General features: G+C 27.7%; 1 protein-coding gene across 1 annotated transcript in view; it reads right to left on the bottom strand.

Moving 5' to 3' along the window:
* Nucleotides 1–15,117, bottom strand: part of LOC111613467 (ubiquitin-protein ligase E3A-like) — a 60,076-nt gene that overhangs the window by 24,625 nt on the left and 20,334 nt on the right. The window contains exons 3-5 of the mRNA XM_023354823.1: nucleotides 8,388–9,607; nucleotides 5,849–5,993; nucleotides 177–382 (exon numbers count right to left, since the gene is read on the bottom strand). Coding sequence (XP_023210591.1) covers nucleotides 177–382; nucleotides 5,849–5,993; nucleotides 8,388–9,607 — 1,571 coding nt within the window. The remainder of the gene's footprint in view (nucleotides 1–176; nucleotides 383–5,848; nucleotides 5,994–8,387; nucleotides 9,608–15,117) is intronic.

Raw genomic sequence — 15,117 nt, 5'->3', positions numbered from 1 at the left:
CTTAAATAAAATTATCTATAAATATATATTTGTAATAAAATTGTTGATGTTGAATTATGTATATGTATTTATAAAATAAAAATATTGTTTTTTCTATTAATTATACAAATTTTAAATTTAAATAGAATATTAAAATAGATATCACTATATAATCTTTACTAATTAAAATCACTTACAGGATTCCAATCATGAAGATCATGAAAAGTTCCTTTTCTTCCCATTAATTTTCGATAAACAACCATTGGAAAATGAACATCTAAAATTATATTGTTATAAATAGCCAATCCTAGAATGATTCCAATTAAAGTGAATTGTGCATCACTTTCAAATGATGTTGGATTAAACCAGTAAGTTTGTGTTTCAGAGTTTAAAGTGAACATTGCTGTAAAATTAAAAAAGAAATTTATATATAATAATAATCAAAACAAAAACAAAAATTTGATTTGAAATAATCAAATCAAAACAATCTAAAAAATCTAAAATTTTTTTAGATTTTTAAATTCATTATATATTGTATATAAACCTGAAAAGTTTTTAATTATAAAACTTCTATATACTTATTTTCAAAAAACAAATAATAAAATTTAAGTATAAGTGACTTATATTTTAATTTTTAGAGATCAGTGTTAATAACACTGTTATTACTAATTAATAATAATTCATAAATTAAATTTAATCTAAAAATTTTTTTGTGGATCATGAATATAATTTAAGCTTATTTAAATAACACTAATAACTAATAAAGTAAGAAACAAGATATTATTAAAATATGAATCTATTACAAATTTGAATATTTGTTGAAATTTGAAGGGGAAAAAAAGAAAAATTACTACTACAATATGAATATTCATGAAATGATTGCTTGTGATACAGAAAATACACCTCAATTTTTGATTCTCTACAATATATTTGATATATAAGAACTTTAAAATTGAAAAGAGACATTTAGATGATGTTCACTTTTATGATTCTTATGTATGTTATAGAGCAGTGATTCCCAACCCGGGGTACCCTGGGGGTATGCGGTAAGTTGTTTAGGGGTACAGAAAAAAGTTAGTTATTATGCAGAAAAAATAATATATTTTATCACAAATTAATAGTATAAAAAATTATTAGGTAAAAAATGTTCCTTGCAATAATCACAAACTTCATTATACATTTCAAAATGATAAAATAGAAATAAAAACTTATGATGCCGATTGTACAATGCAACAGATCAATAATTGTTGCACAGTTGGTCAATGGTAGTGGGAATACCATTATGCGTGATTAGTGATTATGCTACGGACTTTTGATGGTGGGGTATATTACGGTTATTATTATCATCTCTGAACAATATCCCCACGTATTGTTTAAAAAAGGAATTTTTTTTATAAAAAGTATTTTTTTATTGTTAGCAAGGAAAAGGAAATAGCTAGTTTCTCCAGATTTTCTCTACAAGCGTTAATTTTTTTCATTATTTATTCAGTATTTTTATTAATTTTTTATTGACAAGACTATGTCTTGTTTATAGAATCATACTGCCTGCTGTGTTATAAGCTTAGAGGTATGAAGGAGTACATGTCAGAAGTTGCAATTTGGCACATAGTATTAGGTGCCCAAATCATGCACGCATAAAAAAACAGACTTGTAGGTACTCAGGAAACCGAGAACCGAGTCAAAATAAAATTCAAAGTGATGACACTCTACAAACAGGCAGTGAGAGATTTGCACATGTGTTGCTGGTTAGAAAGTTGGAAATGCTACCGGGGGGGGTTAAGCTAATGAAAAAAGGTTGGGAACCACTATTATAGAGCATCAAAAATTAAGTAGTTTTTGTATCACAGAAAAACATAGTATAATGAGTTTCTATTCAGTTAATAATGAATTAAAAAAATCCAAAAGTTTCTCATTTTTGTTTTTATGAGGTGAAATCAGAAATGTTATATATATACAGTACCAAAAACCTGGTGTGTATATTAGAATTTAGAGGCCCAGTATATCATACCAAACTGCATTCATCCTGATACACTTTTGTATCAAAATTTTCAATTTTTAATATGCTAGATTTATGTAAAAACCCTGACTGAAAAAACTAAAAGTTCTAAAGTAAATAGAGAAAACAGAGCATTGCATGATTATTGTTAAACTGTTTTTCATTTTTAAGTTAATTTATACACTTGTATAACAGATTTTTAAAAATTTTATTTATTAAAATTGTATAACATCCGTTACACATTTTTAATTAATAAAATTATATGTAAAAATTGATTGTCTGAAGATTAGTTGATCTCCATTGTAGAACCATCTTTGGAAAAAGTTCAATTTATTGAACTTTAAGAGTAAGCATTAGAAACCTGTCATTAGGTTTCTGAATTATCACTAATGCTTTAAATTACTACATAAAAAAAAATAAAAAATAAAATAAAATGCATTTTATTGATATTAGTTATGTGCATTCTACTATTATACAGAAAAAAATTATTACAACACTTTTATAATATATCATTTGTATAAGTTTTATACATAAAATAAATTATTTTTAACAATATAATGTCACTATTCCCAAAAGAATGAATGCATCTGTAGTGAGAATTGTATATAAATAAATTCAGAAATGAATATTTAAGTGTACAGGATTTAGCCATAATCCTGTACATTTAATTGGAATTAATGCAATTTGATATAATGGAAATTTAAAATAAACACATTAACTTGGTCATTATGAGCACCAGACTGGCAGATCTCGTTATAACTGTTAATTGTTATATCCATAAAGAGCACTGATGTAACTGGGAGAAAATGGACAGCTACCCTGGAGGTACAGTACCTCCCCATGAATGGCAAAATTTGTAGCCCTGCTGCTAATGATTAGTGAAAACTGAAATCTACTATTTATTTTTTTTTTTTTAATCTCAATATGTTAATTGATAGATTCAAAAACAAAAAAAAAAAATTTGTAACTACATTATACTGTATTTTTAATAATACAGTTAAGTAAACTAAATATTGTTAATATTAAACAATTTATTTTTCCATAATTAAAGATAATACTAATTAATAATATACCCAATTTCAGTTAATAGTGATGTTTAGGTAAATTGGAAATGCATGGCCAGAAGCTAGTCATGAAAGAGAGACAGCCTCAAAAAACAAGTTAAGTGATAAAAAGATCTGTAATCCATGTAAGTCAAAACCCTTTCAGTTTTATCTCTTCCAAGAATTCAATATGGCATTTCTTACTACTTGAAATACTTTGAACAATTAAGAATGTTATATGTTTGTATAGCTACCAAAAATTTGCTTGATATATCCATGAAGTACACTTGTTATAACTGAGCAAATATACAGAAAAGTGTGTAAATTAAAATTGTTATTGCATTTTGCTTATTAAACAGTAAACTTGTTATATCCATGCTCATTATAACTGAATTCAACCATATATCCTTACAAAAATGCCATTCCTTATACTCTCTGCCCTTTCTTCATCTCTTCACCACAAAAAGCTTTAAGCTGATTATAAATTGATATAAATGGTTATTAGATCATTACATACTATATTAAAAAAAGGTCTGAATATAAAATTTTATAAACAACATTTAAGTTAAATAACTGAACAGTTGAAAATAAAACACTTCTTTAAAAAAGATATAAAAAGAATTTTACAGCTATAAATAATAGAATAGGAATTATAAAGCAATTATTTTCCTCATTATAGTCATAGATGTTTCTTTACATTTTGGAGAAGAGTGGTGATCATGTATATTTAGTAACTTTGGATCTTTAAATCTGAACAACTCAATTTCAAAATTTGTAAAAAGACTCTTTACAGGAGAAAAATGCACAAATTGCACATCTTGTTGTAAGTCAAAAGGAATAATGATTGATTGAAATCGGATATGTTTATTTGTTTACATTTTTGTATCGTATTAGTTAAATATATTTATAAAATTAATAATGCTATCAATGTACAAGTGTTTTATATCAATAATGGAAATAATAATAAAATTTATTTTCATATATTTTCATGCAATCATAATTTTTCCACAATTTTAAATTAAAACTTGGCTTCTCGCAGCTGCAATGTGACTACTCATGTTATTTTTTCCATGACTATTGCATGGCTAAATTTAATATATCATTAAGCCCTATACATAATAAATTAGTTTTCTTTTGTTTATTCTTCTTTGTATTACATATGTTATCATTAAAAATCAAATCAAAGTTTAATATGCTATTTTGCACATCTGTTGTATACTTTTTGCTATATATCACAGATGATGTTATTTTCATGGCCATAACTGTAATATTTTGTTTCAAGTTTTATTATTACAGTCAAACCAGTGTATAGTGGAAGCTGCCTAACGTGGAAACGGAAAGAAAAACTGGGCTGTATAACAGGAAAATAGGTATCTTTATTCAATTAAACACAAATTTAACAAGAAGTTTACAAATCTAGCATGTATAAAATATTAAAAAAAGTAAAAAAATATACATATGCAATACAGAATATCAAAATACTTTATTTATATAATTAATATTACAGTAATTTTATTAGGATTTAAACAGAACATTTTTGCATATTTTTATTAACAGCTGTTTTTACTTAACATAAATATGTGATTAATTACAAGTTGTAAAATTTAACATATTATTCCTGATGTGAAATTGTATTCTTTGTTTTGAAACTTATTTTAAACTTTTTACATCACATTTCATTTGAATAAAATTAAGTTGAAGTGTCTGCAGATAAAATACACATCAGGCATATTATGCACACTTTTTAAGTTTTGTAAAGAATATCATGCTATACATACAGCAAAAACTACTCGTACTGTGTATGGGGAAGATGCTTCTAAACTATGAATGTGTCAATATGGTTTTGAAAGTTTTGTTTGGGAACTTTGAGCTGAAGGATACAAAACATACAAACTGCCAAAAGCTGTTGAAGAGAAATTGCAGGAAGAAATTGTTAGATTGACAAATAACAACTTGTGAATTTGCAACAAATCTTAGTGTAGACACATTGTTGAAACACTTCATCCACTTGAAATGGTTGTAAAACATGCTGATGATTATGTTCAACATGCAGTTAATTTTTCTTCATTTAAGAATAAAATGAACTGAATTGAGTATAATTTTGTCTGACAAAGCAGACAGCTGTAAAGTTTTATTTTATTTTTAAATTGATTACTCATTTTTATCTTAGAGAACTTTTTTATGGATGAATGAAAAAATTGAAATTAAAATAAAAATATTTGTTATTAACTGAAAATCTAGTGGTGTATTTATTAACTGAAAATGTAGTGGGTGGTGACTGTTTGGTCAAGTACCAAGGTGCACTGTATTTGATTAATGTGATTTTGATATATGCAATAACATCAAGAAATTTATTAATCGCATTAATGGTAGGTATGGTAGGTAACCTGTATATAGTGGAAACCTAACCACAGAAGAGTTGATTAGTCCCTTGGGGTTCCATTATAGACAGGTTTGACTGTATAATCAAATTTTATAGAATATTTGAAAAATGTTATCATTATAGTATTGATNGCAGCTTTGCAAATGGCAGGCAAAGCTGCTTCTAAATATTCTGGACACTCTAACATTGGAATTTCCATTATAATTATAAATGTATTTAATAAATTTGGATCAATCTGATGGCTTTTCTTATATTTAAAATCAATTTCCAAATTTTCACAAAGAATAAGTAGTGCATTAATAAGTGCATGTTGAAAAGGATGATTAGGTATTGCAAAAAGTGCTGAAAAGGCACGCCTTAAATATACAATATATATTAACATAAAACAAAATTAATTTATACAATATATATTAACATAAAACAAAATTAATTTATACAGACACATACCAAAATCAGGATTAAATATTTCTTCCACTACCAACTGGAAAAATTCTTTTGATACTCCTCCTTCATCAATACCTTGCTCACCTTCAAATTCCACAACTAACTGTTTTTTCAAATTATTTGGATTTTCCATGGCAACCATTTCTAACTGTTTTATGTATAAAGTTTAATGTAAAATATTTATGCAAACATATTAAAACCATATCTAATTGAAAACATGAGTGGATGAAGATGTTATGTTACAAAATTAAAGTTTTGAGTGAATTAATTTATACATGAAACAGATCATCACAGAGAGTTATTACAGTGTCATTTAATTTCTAAGACCTTTGGTGAAGGTATGTAAGAAACAGATATTTTACAGATCTGTGCAGGAAAATTGAATAATGATTGTAACATAACATCTTCATCAATTCATATCTTCAATTGTTTTTCTTATAAATATTTATACATAAGCATTAATATTTATATTAAAGCACCTTAAATAAATGTGAATCAATTACAAAATATCTGAACGAACTACATTATGTGAATTAGTATTAATAATACAGTGATACTCCAAACTTATGCAATAGGTGGGACCGAGCGATAACCGTGTAAGTTGAATTCGCGTAAGTCGGGGTATAATTTCGCAATTTGTGTAAAATCCAAGTCGGATGTATGTAAGCTAATAAATGTTCTCGCTAATCTTATCTCGTCTTTCGATTCATTCATGGTTACAAGAAATCACCACATAGAGTCTATCGAGTCTCCGTAGATATAACAAACACAGAAATAAATAACACAAAATAAATTGTAGCTATGTGTCGATTCCGCGTGACACATCTGAACATGTAAGCTGAACAATAGTGTGGGGGGAGTGAGGAACGTGTAAGCTGAACAATAGTGTGGGGGGAGTGAGGAACGTGTAAGCTGAACAATAGTGTGGGGGGAGTGAGTAATCAAGGGTTGCGTGGTGCTCAAACAAAAGACGAATCGACGAGATTTGAAAATCGTGTAACTCCAGGTTCGTGTAAGTTGGAGTAGTGTGAGTCGAGGTATTACTGTATATAAAATAATATTAATCCATTAAATTGTTATTTTTGTTGTTTAACCTGCTCTTGTGTGGACTTATTAAATGCAAACACCCTATCAACAGACTTATCATCCCTCTGTCACTCGGGTCAACCATCCAGTGACAAAGTGAGCAGGTCTTACTGAACCATTGCCGAATAAGTGGTCTATAGGGAATCCTCTTGACCCCTGGCTTCTTACAATTGTTATCACAGAAAAATCCCAAAGCCCAATGTATTAATATTAAATCAAATGACCACCATAATTAATCGGACTATTTTATGCTACAATTAATTAATAAACAGAATTTCTAATTATTAATTGTAGCATAAAATAGCCCAATTAATTATGGCAGTCATTTGGCTTGATTGTTATTATACATAAATGTCAATTAATTAAGAAATTACCATTTTTCATGGCATGCACATATATATTTACATATGTATGTGTATATATACACACACACACACACGTAATGAGGAATCCATTCCTAAAGTTTTGCCCTATATTTTTGAAATACCCTGTATTTTAAAAATGAAAAGCATTTAAAGACTTTACTTATGTCTTCAGTTCAGAAGATGAACGAAGCTTTGAAAACTTCAAAGTAATTTTACTTTGAAAACTTCAAGGTATAGATTTTAAACAAAGCAAATTACAAAAATGAAAGCATGTGTTAGTGTATCAAACATCCCAAAGCCCAATATGTATATACAGGGTGTCCCAAAAGTTTCCATACAAAGGTGAAATGTAACTTAAGTCACAAAACAATAAAATGTCAGCATTAAGATTTGTGTCAGTGGATTGATGGAGTAAGGCAATGGAGCACATGGATGATCTCTCAATGGAGTACCTGCTAGCAGGACTTCCTATGTGGAAACTGGATTGTTTAGGTGTTAAACACATGAAGAAAACCTAGAACACTGCATGGTGGCCAGTCCATTGGTCAGGCACGAACCAATGACCAACTACCAGTGTTCAAAGGTTTTATTTATTTGGCCACTGGTGGACTTGATTTGTGTCAATGTATGGAGACTTTTGGGATACCCTGTAGATATATAACCAAACAATCGCCTTACATAATTGGGCTATAAATCTGCTATTTTAATGATTAATACTAAGTAATTTACTACTAGAAGTAGAGGTTAGGTGCCATCTATCTAAATTAATAATTATAATTTTAATAATTTAGATAGATGGCACCTAACCTCTACTTCTAGTAGTAAATTACTTAATATTGATCATTAAAATAGCAGATTTATAGCCCAATTATTTAAGGTGATCACTATAAGCATTTGTTAAAGTAGTAAATTACAATTTTTAAACCATAAGAACTTTAATAAACTAAAAATAATTAGAATTAACTCAAATAACTCTTAACAATAATAATATTAGAAAATAATATTTAATATTTATTAATAAGTCAACATATTTTATGTAATAAATAAAATGTCAATTACTATTATACAGATACATACTAAATTATACTTACTCCAACTAAAGCATCATCAATAATATGATCTCTTCTTATTCTTAAACGAAGATAAGGATTTGGTGGTGCACCATGAACAAGACTATGTATAATAGATTGCCTCCGTTCACTGTACATGCGTATCCGATTGTCATAATAAAGTCCCAAAGTTTTCACTGCTGGAGTTAAAATAAAGGCATAATTCATAAATGAAAAACGACCTGCTTCTGTTTTGTAATTAGCAAAATCTCTATCCATCTCTATTTGATCACTAAGTGGATCATTGCAAAATTCTTCAAAAGGAATTACAGGTTTTCGACAGTTTAAAACTTTTACTCCTAGTTCTTTTCCTAATGGATCTTCTTTAGTAAGTTTTGATTCTTTTGATTCTCTTCCAATTGAACCTGGAAGAAAATCTTGAAATCGTTCCTCTTCTTCATTTTGTTCATTTTCCTCTGTGATAAAATCTTCTTTATCCATTTCTCCTCCATAAATATTTGCATAAAATAATATTTTCATTAATTTAGTTGCTGCTACAATAATTTCTTCTTCATTTACACAATAGTCTCTAGTAAAATGGCCACTAATAACACGAAGAGTTATTAACTGATGAAGTGTATCAAGCATTTCCTTTAAACGAGTTGCTCCAACTTGTGACCAAACTTTTGCCAAATTTGCTTGTGCTTGAAGATTTAGCTGTGCTGCAGCTTTGCAAATGGCAGGCAAAGCTGCTTCTAAATATTCTGGACACTCTAACATTGGAATTTCCATTATAATTATAAATGTATTTAATAAATTTGGATCAATCTGATGGCTTTTCTTATATTTAAAATCAATTTCCAAATTTTCACAAAGAATAAGTAATGCATTAATAAGTGCATGTTGAAAAGGATGATTAGGTATTGCAAAAAGTGCTGAAAAGGCACGCCTTACAGAATATATATCAACTGTCACTTCATTTGACTTTAAATAATGTGCACATTTAACATCAGGATTATTAAAATTTTCTTTAGAGTCCTGATCTTTATCTTCATCTATTTCCATAGCACGCATATCTTCTTTGGTGAGATATTCTTTGTAAGTAAAATCATTTCTTTCTTTTAAAAAGCTAATTTTTAATGATTCCTCACTTGAGAATACCTGACCTAATGTTCTGATAAGTAAGGAATAGGAACCTTGTTGAATACATTTTTCAATTATATCTGTTAGTATCTTTTCATTTAAATAAGGTATTTGTCCTCCTGAAAAATATTCAAATAATTAGAGGTTTTCCTTAATCATAATTCCATAATTTATAATAAATACAAATTACAAAATAAAAATATTTTCATACTTGAAAAGAAATAAACCTTTAAACCAGAAAAATTTATTTTAAAAAAAACAAACACTTTTAACTTTAAAACTATCATTTTTATTGAAATCTAATAATCAGTATAGATGATAACTGATACTGATATATTAGTGCATTGGAATGTTCTTGATATATCAAAATTGGTTTGTTTTACAAACTGATGCTCTGATTTTTTCCTTTCTATACACATCTTTCACATTGTTTTCCCCATGGAAGGCATTCAAACATTACAGACATATCATGCTGTAAAACTAACCCATTAAAAAGAGCATCCTCTTCACACGATTCACCCCAATAGTCATATGATATAAGATTGTCAACACTTCTGGAAGGTACCAACTTGGTAGGGATGCTGCTCTGCACGAGACCAAATGCAAATTTTTTATACAATCAAGATATATGATTTGTCAAAACCTGTCATGACCAAAATGTATGGTTTATGCTGGAGTTAATTTGATCGCTAATTTTTGTATTTTGGACATGTATCCATTTGATTTCTATTATTTTTTAGACTTGTCATTTTTCATGCAAAATGAGACTATTATCATTGAAACATATTCTTAAAATATGTTAGCACGAGTCATTTTCTTCCAGACTGTTCTAAATTATTTACTAAATTAATTAATTATTATTATAATTATTAATTTAGATAAGAGATGGTGCCTAACATCTACCTCTAATACCAAATTACTTAATTTCTAATTATTAANGCAATGATTAATATTTAAAAAAAAAAAAATTTGTTAGGCTTAACATAGATGAAAATTCAATACGAAGTTCGTTAATAGCGCTATGCTAATATACTAATTACATGGGATATACTAATATACTATACTAATAATGTATTTTTTTCATTTTTTCGGTTATCCAATTTTTTCAGTTATCCGACCAACCTGAGTCCCCAATTGACTCGGATAATCGATGCTCTACTGTAGTTATAAAAACAAAATTGAATGTATGGAAGTGTGTGTGCGCGCACACACACATAAACACACAAAAATCACAAAATTGAAAACATATTTATATAACAATTTAGTATGAAACATCATATTTAAAAAATTGTAAATATTACAATGATATCAAGATTTTTACAAACAAAAATGATGCACTAGAAAAAATATAACTGAACAAAGTAAAATTGTTTATTTGAAAATTAAAAAGTTTTAAACACTTTTCAACGACATTTTAAAACAATATGGTTTCATATAATACCAGTGACACAAAACGAAAAAATAAATAAAAACTATAGAAACAATTGCAATCAATATAATTTAGACTATAATGAAATTATGTTGTAATAAAGATATAGTAATTCAATACAACAAAAGATATGCATATTACAGCCTACTTGGTTTTATATTAATGACAATTTAGATCTCAGACCTAATGCCATAATAAAGAATACAGTACTTGGGAAAAAAATTAAGTTTTAGATTTTTTAATAAGGAATGTTTCAATGAGAGTTGCTTATTTACAATCATATTTAGTTTGATCTCTCTGTTCTCATGCTCTCTTTCATTGATTTTTAAAGTGCCTTCCATCATGTCCTAGGCTATTCTAATTTTCTCAGTCTGTTCTTTTAGTAATAGTATACTAGTAATACTTTAACCTTTCATTAATTTCTTTAAGCAAGATATCATCTGACTTCTTCTATTTCTTTCTTTTTTTGACATCAAATTTTACAACAGATCATTTTAAATTGAAAGTTCTTACTAGGGATTGTAAATTTACCGACTTTTTCATTTACCGGTAATTCGGTAAATGAAAATTAAAATACCGGTTTACCAGTAAATTACCGGTAAATTTTTTTCTTGAAAAATAAAATTAAGGTGATAAAAAATATAAGTCATTATGATTTCCATTTCACATTTTTATTTCAAAGANCTAAATTATTTACTAAATTAATTAATTATTATTATAATTATTAATTTAGATAAGAGATGGTGCCTAACATCTACCTCTAATACCAAATTACTTAATTTCTAATTATTAATAATTGCCATAATTAGTCAGGCTATTATTTTGCTATAATTTGGTTATGAGTCATTTCATTGTGACTAATACAAAATTTCAGAGTGTTGATATTTTTTTAAATGTAAATATTTGGGACATTTAAAAATGTAATGTTTTTCTTGCTTGTAAAGAGTAATAAAATATATATAATGTTACTATACTGTGACTAATGTAACAATTGGTCCTGTAAATAAAACAGTTACACTTTCAAGATGCATTCAAATGATGAGGATACTAGTTTATATATTTAAAGTTAAAAAAAAAATTAACTGAAGACAATAATGATGATAAATAATAACAATGACAATCATTGACAGATATTCAAATAATATTAAAGCTGATATCTTAAAAGATCACAACTCTCAGACAAAACTGAATATTTGAGGTTTCATCTTTTTAGATTTTTGAAAGTTAACTGAACTTAAAGCATTTGCACAGGCTATTTACAACCACAGGTGGCTTAATTTTTTTATTATGCTTCTATAGAATAGGATATAGGTTTAGCGATTTGTAATAGACATCTAACTTTACTAACTGAAATTTCAATTTCTTTTAGATCATCAATGTTAGTCACTTCACCAGGATACTAGATATCACCTTACATGATAATATACCAGTCTCCAACATCAATGACTTCATAATTCCTTAAACCAATTGAATCTTGATTAAGTTTGTGTTAGCTTTGTGTTAAGGCTTAAAAGTCTGATTCGTCTTGCTGACTTGTAGTTACACAGTTTACAGTCTGAATGTCCTTATCCCATTAATATGGGTAAGAGCCAATGACTTTTTTAATACGTAAACAGAATTATGAATCAGTTTCTCATCATTAGTATTTTTGTAAATTGATAGTGTGAGATGATGAACTTTCTTACTGTCTTATTGCATCTTGCTTGCTGAATATGGAAACTAGCTGTAAGGTTTTAATTAGACAATTTGTTTAATGCTTCAATTTCTGTAATGATATTCTCTTCAGAAAGATGAGCAAACATTTAGGTTTGCCTTCTGAACAACTGTCTAGAAGTTATCTGAATCATCAGAAGTTAACTTCTGATGATTTCCTGCCTCTGTAATGTTTTCTGCCACACTTCTTTTAAGATTACCTCCAATTCCATCATGTGATGCTTTTCCATGGTAGGATTCACTAAAGTTCCATGAGTCATATTTGCTATCTTGCAAAGACAGTTATATAGTCCCAGTGAATAACAATTTTTGAAATTGGCTGCAGCTCTGTAAAATAATCTTTTCAACTATTAATTCTTTTTACCTCTCTGTCCTTAATGTTTTACTTTTTTGTTTTTATATTGTCTACTTGGACTTTGTTTATAAATAGGACTTATTATAGCAATGTAATTTCTGATTAGCTAAAAGAGGAAGTCTTAGTAAAAAGGTAAAACAAATATCTTTATTTTCATTATTTATCTATTTATAAACAAAGTCCAAGTAGTTAATATAAAAACAAAAATGTGATCTTTTCAAAATTACATTTTTCTGAAGTTAAAATATCCTGTATTATTTTTCTTGATTAAAAACTTCAACTACAGAAGAGGAGCACTTTTGTGTGTTGGAAATGACAGAATAATTCTGGTACCAAGTATTTGATGATTTTGTGAAATCTTTATGATAAATCATCATTGTGTATATTGTGACAGATCCAGCAGAATTGGTTTTCCAATGAGTAACTATTATTTCATTTTGATGTTTAATATTAAAGTTCTCTGCAAAGTTGATTTGTAAAATAATGATACCTTCTTCTAGTTTTTCCTTTTGAAGCCTTAACTCATAGGCTTGCCAATATATGTTGTAGTGTGCTCATTTTTTGCAGCTGTAAAGTAAGAGTTTCTTGAGATTTCACTCTGTTTCACTCCTCCAATTGACTTTTACTTTGACCACAGAGCTTGCATTTCACAGTTTAAAGAGATTTCCAGGTCACACACATATTGCAAAACCCACATTTTTAAGGTCTTAATAAGGTAGAACTAGTAAAGTTTATCTAGGGATTTTCTTGAGCAAGAAAAAAATGTTTCCTTTAATATAAACATTAAAAGTTGTTTCGGTGTTTTAAGTTCTCCTCTGAATCTGGGTCTTTGCTGATTTTGCACTCTTTCCCACCTGGTAACAGTTGAGATATTTAATCTTGCAAGTAATACAGACTTTTGTTTGAGTGTCAATGCACAACCCTTCTGGCCAGCTGATTTGTAATTCCATGACCTTTTATTTTATCCTAGAAAACAAAGCTTTTAAAATCTTTGCAAATTTTCTAGGTGCACATTTTTAGTCATAGAAAATTTGTAGAAAATTAACAAATTCAATTTCCAAATTTCTGGACTGTACATTAATAGAAGAATTAAATATGACTCTAAAACAAAAGCTGTTTGATTCTATCTGCTTCCATTTTTGAGAATTTCTGGAAAAGGTTTTCCATAGAGGAAGCAATAAATTTTTAATGCCATCTGCTGGAGATTACATGCATAACCAAAGAGGTTCAATCAGCCATAAGTTAATAATTTGCACACATAATTTGCTTTTTTAATTTTAAAATAATATTTAAAATTTTTATATTTCAAAGTAATTAATGCATAAGTGAGAAAAAAATGCTTTAGGTTGCCAAAAAAATATAATGTACAGGTGTGAAATCATATAAATGAAAACATACAACTGATGTATTTTATAATGGAGACAGTACCACAAAAAAATATTTAATGTATAATTGTGAAAAACATACAAATAAAAATGTATAAATGGGGTTAAACTGTTATGTAAAGTGTATAAATTTTATGTTCATGTGGATAAGTTATCTATGCATAAATCAGTTTTTTAATGATATTTTCCTCTAGAAATTGTATTAATAAAAAATGTGATTCCTTTCCATGTTCAAAAACATTTATGAAAAAGCACTATAACAGAAAAGTATAAATAAAGTTAGTTTCCTGGAATTGAAGAATTATTAGATAAAACTACAGGTATCACCTTATAACGCTTTTAATATTATCAACTGAATACATTAAAAAATGAGCAAGAATTATTTCAAAAAGAATTATAAGTTTTTCAGTAAATTTAATTAAAATATTCGAGTATAGAATACCACAGATAGCTTGTAAAGTAGCAAATAAGTTTATAAAATACGACAATGAATATCAATAATTCATACAAAAAACAATCCATTGACATGTTTGCTTTTAAATTTACAATAACTACCAGATAAAAGTGGACAGACATTTATTTCATAACTACATACAGTCGACCCCCCTATAATTACGGTCCCTATAGTTACGATTCCTATAAAACTACGAAAAAATTGCTACCGGTATCCGTAAAAAATAGTAAAAGTTCCCTATAAACACCTCAAACGTCATCGGGAAGCCGAACTACTTTCCCGCCGTCCGTAGC

The sequence above is a fragment of the Centruroides sculpturatus genome, unplaced genomic scaffold (assembly GCF_000671375.1).
Source record: "Centruroides sculpturatus isolate CEXI.00-Female unplaced genomic scaffold, Cexi_2.0 scaffold1791, whole genome shotgun sequence".
In the NCBI taxonomy this organism is placed as follows: domain Eukaryota; kingdom Metazoa; phylum Arthropoda; class Arachnida; order Scorpiones; family Buthidae; genus Centruroides; species Centruroides sculpturatus.
The sequence above is the reverse complement of the archived record's forward strand: the minus strand, read 5'-3'. Positions and strand labels throughout refer to the sequence as shown.